The 10,419-nt window shown below is 39.8% G+C and overlaps 2 protein-coding genes across 5 annotated transcripts in view; both read left to right on the top strand.

Moving 5' to 3' along the window:
- Positions 1-10,419, top strand: part of LOC120729162 — a 103,137-nt gene that overhangs the window by 73,494 nt on the left and 19,224 nt on the right. The window lies entirely within an intron of this gene.
- On the top strand, positions 2,520-8,516 carry LOC120729158 (ubiquitin carboxyl-terminal hydrolase 37-like). 4 transcript variants are annotated; one of them, XM_040024658.1, is made up of 19 exons: positions 2,524-2,792; positions 3,314-3,394; positions 3,593-3,648; positions 3,947-4,016; positions 4,125-4,208; positions 4,699-4,754; positions 5,074-5,164; positions 5,250-5,333; positions 5,445-5,545; positions 5,666-5,725; positions 5,826-5,957; positions 6,050-6,173; positions 6,260-6,411; positions 6,517-6,616; positions 6,757-6,833; positions 7,020-7,128; positions 7,738-7,795; positions 7,965-8,122; positions 8,209-8,516. In XM_040024658.1, the coding sequence occupies exons 2-19, from the start codon at positions 3,368-3,370 to the stop codon at positions 8,212-8,214; spliced, it is 1,545 nt and encodes a 514-aa protein (XP_039880592.1). In that variant the 5' UTR covers positions 2,524-2,792; positions 3,314-3,367; the 3' UTR covers positions 8,215-8,516. The 4 variants fall into 4 exon arrangements, with proteins under 4 accessions (XP_039880595.1, XP_039880594.1, XP_039880592.1 ...); XM_040024659.1 differs by having other exon boundaries at positions 2,526-2,792; positions 5,669-5,725; XM_040024661.1 differs by lacking the exons at positions 5,074-5,164; positions 5,250-5,333; positions 5,445-5,545 and having other exon boundaries at positions 2,520-2,792; positions 5,669-5,725.

Genomic DNA, 10,419 nt, shown 5'->3' with positions numbered 1-10,419 from the left:
ATTCTTTTTATTAGTTATTTTTGTTTTGTTGTATTTTGATTTTAATAAAAACAAATAACATAAAAAGTAAATAATTCTTTGTTTTTTTAATTTATTATTTTACAAATAAATTAATATAATATGATCAAGTAATCATGGCAACATAATGTGCGGGTTACGCGGAACGTCATTAGTGTAAAAATGACGCTTAATACGCATTGAAAATATTAAAAGTATTCAGCAGTGTTTTGTGAAATTTGTAATGAGCCTTAGTTAAGTTGATGTCACAGAAGTTTCTGAATCATTTAGATTGTTCAACAAACTGATTCACTCAGGTAAAGCTGGTAAGCTGGAGCAATGGTACGCTTGGAGTTCCAGTTTTAAGTTTTCAAGACAAACATTCACCTCGATCAGTTGCAGGCTTCTGCTTTTTAAATAATGACATTTATCCTTGGATCATTGACAACCTGTAGGGTGAAAATCTTTAATTTGTACCTTTTATAACATTTTAACAAGTTTACTGCTCTGCTGCATGTTTCCTGTTTTGGCCTGAAACTTCATCAGCTCAAAAAACTCACCGTGCTGTGGTGTTACTAAATGACCTCATGTGACAGGAACACACCGAAGGCCGGTTTGCAACGTTTAAGCAACAAAGTCAAGATCAGTTAACAACAACCGGACCCAGTGTTGTATATTTGTTTCCCAAAAGATTGAAATAGTGGAGAGAAATCAGGTTCTGAAACCATCCAGAAGACAAAGTCTCCAACTGGTTTGTGGAAGTCCAGTTTCTCCAAATTAATCAGCGGGTGAAATGTCTCTTCATGGATGGCTTTGATTCTGTTGTTGTTCACGAACAAAACCCTCAAAGCAGCATATGAAAGAAAGTCATCTTTCATTGTTGTCTCCAGCGTGTTAAAAGAGAGATCGAGCTCAGTGATGAGTTTTGAAGCGGCTGCAGGGACTTCTCGAAGGTTTTGGCTCAAAAGTCGCAGGATGTTGTTCACAGTGGTGACACTGTTGACTGGTGATTGACAAGCACTGAGATACTAACATGACAAACACAAGAAACATCATGACTTATTCTCCTGAGTGCCTGCAAACACAAACACAAAATCAAACTCAAAGCTTTTCTCTCAGGTGCTGGTGTGGCACAATCTAATGATAAGAAAGGTCATGCTAACAGCTTTTGGAGCACAGCTGCACAAAATAACAGCTTTTGGAGCACAAAATGCATTACAGGTAAACCCAGTACCCAAACATGTTAACAAGGATAAAGAAAAAATCTGAAACAAAAGCAGGTAGTGTGGTGATTTATGTTGTGAGGATGCTTTCACTCCCGTCAAAGTCGCCCAGTGTTGAGAACCCAAATGAGCCCAAAAACCTCAAGTGGTTTTAAGAAAGCCACTTGAGGTCATTAAGAAAGCCCAGCAGAGGATGTACTTCCTGAAGCAGCTGAAGAAATTCAACCTGCCAACACGGACGATGATGCAATTCTACACTGCAATCATCGAGTCCATCCTCACCTCCTCCATCACCGTGTGGTACGCTGGAGCCACTATCAGGAACAAACAGAGACTGCAGCGTGTTGTGCGCTCTGCTGAGAAGGTGATTGGCTGCAGACTCCCATCTCTGCAGGACCTGTACACCTCCAGGACACTGAGGCGTGCAGCTCGGATCTCAGCTGACCCTTCTCACCCTGGACACAGTCTGTTTGACCTGCTCCCCTCAGGCAGGAGGCTCCGGTCCATTCGCACCAGAACCTCTCGCCATAAGAACAGTTTCTTCCCCTCTGCTGTTGAACACATGAACAATAACCGTATGACTGTTTCCCACCACTAACACATGACCCTACGCTGTGTTCACTGCATCATTCCATGTTTGGCACTGATCACCACCTGCACTCATGTATATATCATGTATATATCTATCTATCTACTTAGCACTTTTAATTCTTATTCTCATTTTTATTTTCATGTCTATTTAAGCTTAATTTATAACAGTATTTATAACAGTATGTTTGCACTGAAGCACCGCAGCAATTTCCTAATGTTGTAAACCCGCTCAACATTTGGCAATAAAACCCTTTCTGATTCTGATTCTGATTCTGATAAATAAGCAGTGTGTTATACTGTTATCAGATGTGGAGTCTCACTAACCACTTTAATAGCAACTTGTGTCCCAAATACTGTTTATTTGTCTTAGTTACAGATAGTGAAATAAAAATGGGAAATGATTGTTTCATAATTGTATACTCAGCTTGGTCAAAACAATAATTCGAGAACGAGGGGCAGGATTTTGAATTGATGCCATTGGTGCATCTACTAAAGTTCTGGGGTCAGTTTGAATATCAGTGACTTTGACCTTGAGTTCAAGTTTTCTGAAAATGTTGTGAATGCTACAACTCTGTGACGAGAAGTAAGTCTCCTAGGTCTTTAAAGTTGTATATAGGTGCATCTACTAGGAAGCTGAAGGGTTGCACTGCGGGCCATCTGTAGAGGTGTAGAGTCAACAACCTGTCTCTGAACATGGACAAAACAAAAGAGATTGTTTGACTTCAGGAGAGCACAGTGGGATCACTGCCCACTTAACATGAATGGATCCTCTGTGGAGGTCGTCAAGAGCACCAGATTTCTTGGTGTCCACCTGGTGGAGAACCACTCCTGCTCCCTCAACACCAGCTCCATAACCAAGAAGGCCCAGCAGCATCTCTACTTCATGCAGAAGCTGAGGAAAGCCCATCTCCCACCATCCATTCTCACCACCTTTTACAGTGGGACTAACGAGAGCATCCCAAGTAGCTGCATCACTGTCTGGTATGGTAACTGCAGCGTATTGGATCGCAGTACCCTACAACGGATTGTGAGAGCAGCTGAGAAGATCATTGGAGCCCCTCTCCCCTACAGACACCAAGTTACTTTTGCACAATACTCAGCATTTTGCACATTTCCATTGTCTTGTGTCTGTTTCGTCCTGTTCTGTCTAGTTTTGCACTGTTTTGTCTTGTTTATTTTTGCAATTTATGCACACTGCACTTTATGTAGTCCTGGGTTTGTCTGTATATGTCATATATAGCACCAGGGTCTCGGAGGAACGCTGTCTCATTTCACTCTGTACAGTACCTCTGCACGTGGTTAAAATGACAATAAAAGCCACTTGACTTGACCTGTTTTTGTAGCAGTTGCTTGGAGACGAGTACCATACAGTTCAAATGAGCATACATTCCAAAATATGCAAACTAGCCCCATACATCATAATGATGATGTTTGCTGTTCAGGGTATGAACATTCTATGCTGAAAGTTTATAAATATACAACCTTTGACTGCTTGTTTTCAGTTGAACTTTTGCAAAGCTGTGGAGATTTTCGCTGCGATCACATCAAGTCCAAAGATGTTTAAACTTCTTTTTCACAGAAAGGTAAGTTTGAAGAGACTCGCAGCACATTTCTCTGAATATTTTCTTATGGTAAACAAGCATTTTTGAAACTTTTAAGGGAGCTTCTTGGATGATTTCTGTAAAAACTGAATTTTGAATCCAAATGAAGGATTTTGTATTTTCATACCATATACTTTGTTTTATGCCATTACTGATGTTGGTTTTCTTGTTTCTAAACAGAAACCACACAAACAAAACGTGGCAGAGAAGGAAATTCCTTCTACGTCTCATCAGAGGTAAAGAAATGCGCCAGTCTTTAATGCTGCTGGAGATATTTATAGCAGTGGTTTAGTTGGAGCTCTTTTATTTCCCTTTTATTGGTGTTTTGTATTTACATCTTTTTTACTACTTCTAGTCTTGTCTATAATTTATATTGATTCAGAGATTAGCGTTTGAAAATGTAGAGTGTAAATGTACAAAATACATGATTTTGTTCCATTACAGTTATTAATTTTTATTTGCAATCTCCAGCATGTACTCCTTGTTAAAAATTTGCACTTTGAAAAATAACATTTACACTTTTGTCCTGATCAGCATCCCGGATGCTTCTGTTGCTGAAAATGGTCAAAAGAAGAGAAACTGGAGACACCTCTGCTGTTCCTCGGTTTGCTTTTACACAAACATATGAAATGCACATTCTCTTTAAATTGCACTTGTTAATTTAAAGTGACTTTACTTTTTTAATAAACGTATGTTTGTTCGTCCTCTGCAGCAAACTGACAGCGATGCAGAGGCAGAAAGCAACACTGTGAAGACACAAAAAAAGTGTCGCTGGTTTCTTTTTAAATTCTGGAAGGTATGTTTTATGGAAAGAGTCACTGTCATCAAGCATTTACTCATCACAGTTAAATGAGAAGAATTAAGAGCAATTTAGCACACAGCTATGTCCTCAAATTAAGTTCAAAGATGTTTAAACTGTTTTTTTTCACAGAAAGGTAAGTTCGAAGAGACTTGCAGGATGTTTCTCTAAATATTTTTTATGGTGAATAAGCATTTTTGAAGCTTCATGGATGATTTCTGTAAAAACTGAATTTTGATCAGAACCAAATGAAGGATTTTGTATCTCATAGGACAAACTTTAAAACTCAATTTAAGGCATGAATAAATTGTTTTTATTTTATTTAAAGATATTCCTATATATCTGCTTCATGAGCTGACAGCTCACTAAAGTGATAAATAATATGAAATAATACCAAATTTTCTAACTGGACACTTTTCATGGAGAGACCCACTTGGTATGTTTGTTTTATGCCATTACTGATGTTGGTTTTCTTGTTTCTAAACAGAAATTACACAAACAAAACGTGGCAGAGAAGGAAATTCCTTCTACGTCTCATCAGAGGTAAAGAAATGCGCCAGTCTTTAATGCTGCTGGAGATATTTATAGCAGTGGTTTAGTTGGAGCTCTTTTATTTCCCTTTTATTGGCATTTTTCTTCCACCTTGTGTATTTACATCTTTTTTACTACTTCTAGTCTTGTCTATTATTTATATGGATGCAGAGATTAGCGTTTGAAAATGTAGAGTGTAAATGTATAAAATACATGATTTTGTTCATGTTGGTATTCCATTACAGTTATTCACTTTTATTAGCAATCTGTATTAGCAAAATGTACTCCTTCTTATAAATTTCCACAACATTTACACTTTTCTCCTGATCAGCATCCCGGATGCTTCTGTTGCTGCCACACCAGCTGACCCTGAAAATGGTCAAAAGAAGAGAAAATGGAGACAGTTCTTCTGCTGTTCCTCGGTTTGCTTTTACACAAAACATATGAAATGCACATTCTCTTTAAAATGTACTTTTTAATAAACTTATGTTTGTTCGTCCTCTGCAGCAAACTGACAGCGATGCAGAGGCAGAGAGCAACACTGTGAAGACACAAAAAAGGTCTCGCTGCTCTCTTTTTAAATCCGGGAAGGTATGTTTTATGGAAAGAGTCACTGTCATCAAGCATTTACTCATCACAGTTAAATGAGAGCAATTAAAATCAATGAGGCACACAGCTATGTCCTATATATATATATATCAGGTAAGAAGCACCACGGAAAAGATCCCAGCAGACCTGAGTTGGGACACTTGGATTATGGAGCTTCTGGACCAAGAGAGTGGATGGGAGCATGTGTTTAACAGGTAAGAGAAAGACGTCCTCCAAAATGTTTCAACTTCAAAGCTCATGCATACATGCACATACACTGCTCAGCATCCTGACATCTTTCCTAATTTTGTGTTTGTGTTTTTACCTTTTTGGAGCAGTGTAGCATGCGGTGGAAAAATAATAGAAAGTCAAACTGGGACTATAGACTGCTTCGGGTGAGTACACGTGGTGCACAAAGACCAAAGCTCACTTTGTCAAAGTGGAGAAAATGAATTCTTTTACACTGATACTGTAAACGTTGTGCGTGTGTGTCAGGTTTCCAAATATCGGAAACAGCTGCTACATGAACTCCTGCCTGCAGAGCCTCCTCAACATTCAGGAGTTCATAAGAGACATCAGGCGTCAGGAGGTTTTGTGGCGCACAGATCCAGAAGCTCAGCTCTTAAGGTGCGCTACGTCAACCTTCTACTTTCTTCAAAAACCTGAAGAACAAAGAGATCTAACAGCAGAAATGTCTGTTTACCCTTTCCTTTCTACAGAAGGCTCATTGATGTCAGGGACTGTCATGAGTCAACAGATTATGGCCTTAAAGATCACCACCTAAGAGCTTTTAAGAAGGCATTCAGCAGTCAAGCTCCTGAATACACCGGCAGTGCACAGAAAGTGCGTCAGCTATTTGGACATTTCGTTTTTTTGCTTTACCTTCTGATTTTGATGTACTGTTTTAAATCTCTCTGCTTTTCTTTCAGGACGCTCATGAATTCCTAACATTGTTCCTCAATGAGGTCAAAAGGCTCGCACCTCACCTGGAGAGGAACGCAGCTCTCCTGGGCCAAAGTTATACCTGCCCAGTAGAAGAGCATCACATTTTTAAAATGGAAAACATGAGGACATGCAAGAGGTAAGCCTGTCTTTCAGAAACGCAGAGCTGGTTGCAATATTTTCATATACCTCTTTTCCACCTACCTGATCTTTACTTTAACTACGTTACTCCTGAAATGTGTAGCTGTGGTCACCAATCATCACAGCAAGAGGACTTCACCAGCTTGTCTCTTGACCTTGTTCCAGAGGGGTCTATTATAAACATGTTAGAGACATACTTGAAGGTAAGATCACAAATTCCAATAGAGTTGTAGTGTCAGCAATCTTAACACACCTTTTTTGTTAGTGTTTGTGTGTATGTGTGTGTGCATATGTTGAGATTTCTTTCTACCATAAAGCCTGTTTTCTCTGTGCTGTTGTTCAGGAACAAGAGATAGAATTTCGCTGTGATTGTGGAGGGACGGCCTCAGAACTGAAGTCGTCTTTTGATACACTGCCAAGGTGAGTAAGGTCACATCAGAAGTGATCGACTGACCATGTTTCCAAACTGTGGCGCATCAAATATCAGAGTTTTTCGAGACAATACTTGAGCAGTCGTTTTCTCCCATCTTCTGTTTGTGTTTGACACTCATTCTTCTTTTCTTCTTATTTTCTACCTTGTTTGTGTTTTTTTTTCTTTTCTGCCAGAGTTCTGATCTTGCATCTGAAGAGGTTTGGCTTTACACAAACCTACAACATTCAGAAGGTGGATGACCCCGTCAGGCTGCAGAGGGACTTGGTGGTGCCATCCAATCAGGTAAAAACAGACTGCAGAACGTCTCAGGCTACGTCCACACTAGCTCTGATAGATTTGAAAACTCCGTGTCCACACTAGCGTTTTCAGTCATTTTCAAATAGTTGTGCGTCTGCATTGAAACGGCCGAAAACGCTTACGTTCCAGTCCTGCGCATGCGCAAAAGTGAGTGAGAATTACAGAATTGGAAGAAAAGCTATCCGGAGCATGTACAAACTGATATTAATCTTTTTTAGGGCTGTGAAAGTTGAGAGCAATCACAACAACTGCTGTATAATGCACTCGGCTATCTTTGTTTAATTGCTCACATGACTGCATCACATGACTAAAATGCGTCATCGTTTTAGAAAGTCTGCGTTTTCGAGTGTCCACACTGCGACGAGACAACTCCGTTTTGAAATGTATGCGTCTTCGAGAGAGTTTTCAAGATGCTGTGTTTTTCCTTGAGGAAAATGCCATCTCAGTGTGGACGGGAGGTCAAAGTGGAGGGAAAACGATGTGTTTTCAAACGAAAACGCATTAGTGTGGACGTGGCCTCAGCAAATCAGCTTAATTATGGCTCTGATGTGAGACTTTGTGAAACTAACACTCTTTGGATTTGTTCCTTCTCAGGGTGGTGGCTGTTATAGTCTTGTCAGCATCATCAATCATTATGGAGGCACAGAGTCAGGTAAAACAACAGACTTGTTACAAACAGAAAATGAAAACTTGCCACTTTTCAGTGAAGGACTCACACACAAAAGCTTTTGATGTTCTAAGAAGCACTAAGTCAAAATCACTGTTTGCTTGAATCAGTTGACTTCCAGAAGTTGGATTCATTTGTCTTAATGTGATTTCAGGACACTACATCTGTAGTTCTGTCCATCCTGAGGAGAGTCAGCACTCTACATCAGATCGCTGGCTCACCTATAATGACGCACAGGTGCTCCACACAACCGGATCGGCAGCTTGTGAGGAACAGCAGCGCTCGGCCTACATGCTGTTTTACAAGAGAAACGTAAGAAGACACAGCATCTCATCCTGAAGTGAGAGAATTTTTAAATGTCCTGTTACCTTGTTAACCAGTTTTGTCTTCATTCTCAGTTCTGAAACAGGAAATGGAAGGAAGGTCATCATCATGCTGAGAAGAAACAACACTCGTCCCAGCCCACCATCGCACACTGGAGGACAAGTACTGGTAAGTATTGCCCTCAGGAGGAAGGGTCCTCCCAGAGAGCCTGGTCCTCCCAAGATTTCTTCCTCCAGGAGGGAGTTTTTTCTTGCCACCGTCGCCCCACATTCACTGGTCTCATCAGCAGGGACATTTTTAACATCCTAAGACCTGAACTCTTTCATGGCATGCATTTTTAATTTCTCTGTGCCATTTGGGTTGATTGGGACCTGATGAATGTGAAAACAAAGACATCAGATTCGGACTATCTTTTTTTTGTTTCTCAAAAAAATGAGATCCACATATGAGGACATTCATTTTAAATTTCGATTGGACAGGGGCAGTGTAATGTCCTCCCTCATAAGTGGATATCAGGTTTTTGAAGAGCAAAATTTTGTATTTTGGTCTCATAAATGTTATGTCCACATATGTGGACACCAGGTCCTAGGAGGTTAAAACAAAATCTACTAGTAGTGCACCACTACTAGAGATCGTCCTTTTCTAGACCAGTGTTTGGCTTGCTCTCTGGAACAACAAATTAGTGCTGTCAGCGTTAACGTCATTTTAACTAATGACGTTTACGCTGACAGCACTAATTTGTTGTTATTATTAGTAATATTATTATTAATTTATTTGTAAAATAAATTAAATTAAAAAAAAACAAAGAAATTATTTAATTCTTTATGTTATTTTGTTTTATTAAAATCAAAATAACAACAAAACAAAAATAACTAATAAAAAAATATTAAAAGTATTCAGCAGTGTTTTGTGAAATTTGTAATGAGCCTTAGTTAAGTTGATGTCACAGAAGTTTCTGAATCATTTAGATTGTTCAACAAACTGATTCACTCAGGTAAAGATGGTAAGCTGGAGCAATGGTACGCTTGGAGTTCAGTTTAAGTTTTCAGACAAACATTCACTCGATCAGTTGCAGCTTCTGCTTTTAAATAAATGACATTTATCCTTGGATCATTGACAACCCTGTAGGGTGAAAATCTTTAATTGTACCTTTTATAACATTTTAACAAGTTACTGTCTCCTGCTGCATGTTTCCTGTTTTGGCTGAACTTCATCAGCTCAAAAAACTCACCGTGCTGTGGTGTACTAAATGACCTCATGTACAGGACACACCGAAGGCCGGTTTGCAACGTTTAAGCAACAAAGTCAAGATCAGTTAACAACAACCGGACCCAGTGTTGTATATTTGTTTCCCAAAAGATTGAAATAGTGGAGAGAAATCAGGTTCTGAAACCATCCAGAAGACAAAGTCTCCAACTGGTTTGTGGAAGTCCAGTTTCTCCAAATTAATCAGCGGGTGAAATGTCTCTTCATGGATGGTTTTGATTCTGTTGTTGTTCACGAACAAAGCCCTCAAAGCAGCAGATGAAAGAAAGTCATCTTTCATTGTTGTCTCCAGCGTGTTAAAAGAGAGATCGAGCTCAGTGATGAGTTTTGAAGCGGCTGCAGGGACTTCTCGAAGGTTTTGGCTCAAACAGTCGCAGGATGTTGTTCACAGTGGTGACACTGTTGACTGGTGATTGACAAGCACTGAGATACTAACATGACAAACACAAGAAACATCATGACTTATTCTCCTGAGTGCCTGCAAAACACAAACACAAAATCAAACTCAAAGCTTTTCTCTCAGGTGCTGGTGTGGCACAATCTAATGATAAGAAAGGTCATGCTAACAGCTTTTGGAGCACAGCTGCACAAAATAACAGCTTTTGGAGCACAAAATGCATTACAGGTAAACCCAGTACCCAAACATGTTAACAAGGATAAAGAAAAAACCTGAAACAAAAGCAGGTAGTGTGGTGATTTATGTTGTGAGGATGCTTTCACTCCCATCAAAGTCGCCCAGTGTTGAGAACCCAAATGAGCCCAAAAACCTCAAGTGGCTGCAACCAACAGCGAACGTCAAGAAGTGGATACTTGCATGTTGAGCCAGAAACATGCAGAAAACCCAAAAGAGGCAAGACAGCACATCTTGGTGCCACTCAGGCAGTACGAACACCTGGAAAGAGGAGCCCACAGTTCAGACCCAAGGTCACTGGTAAGGACACCAGCCAGCACTCGGCCTACATGCAGTCTAGTTTTAATTTTCATTTTATTTAGTGTTATGGCCTGTCTAAGGGTGGCCA

This window comes from Simochromis diagramma, unplaced genomic scaffold (assembly GCF_900408965.1).
Source record: "Simochromis diagramma unplaced genomic scaffold, fSimDia1.1 OVJJ01000302.1, whole genome shotgun sequence".
In the NCBI taxonomy this organism is placed as follows: Eukaryota; Metazoa; Chordata; class Actinopteri; order Cichliformes; family Cichlidae; genus Simochromis; species Simochromis diagramma.
The sequence above is the reverse complement of the archived record's forward strand: the minus strand, read 5'-3'. Positions and strand labels throughout refer to the sequence as shown.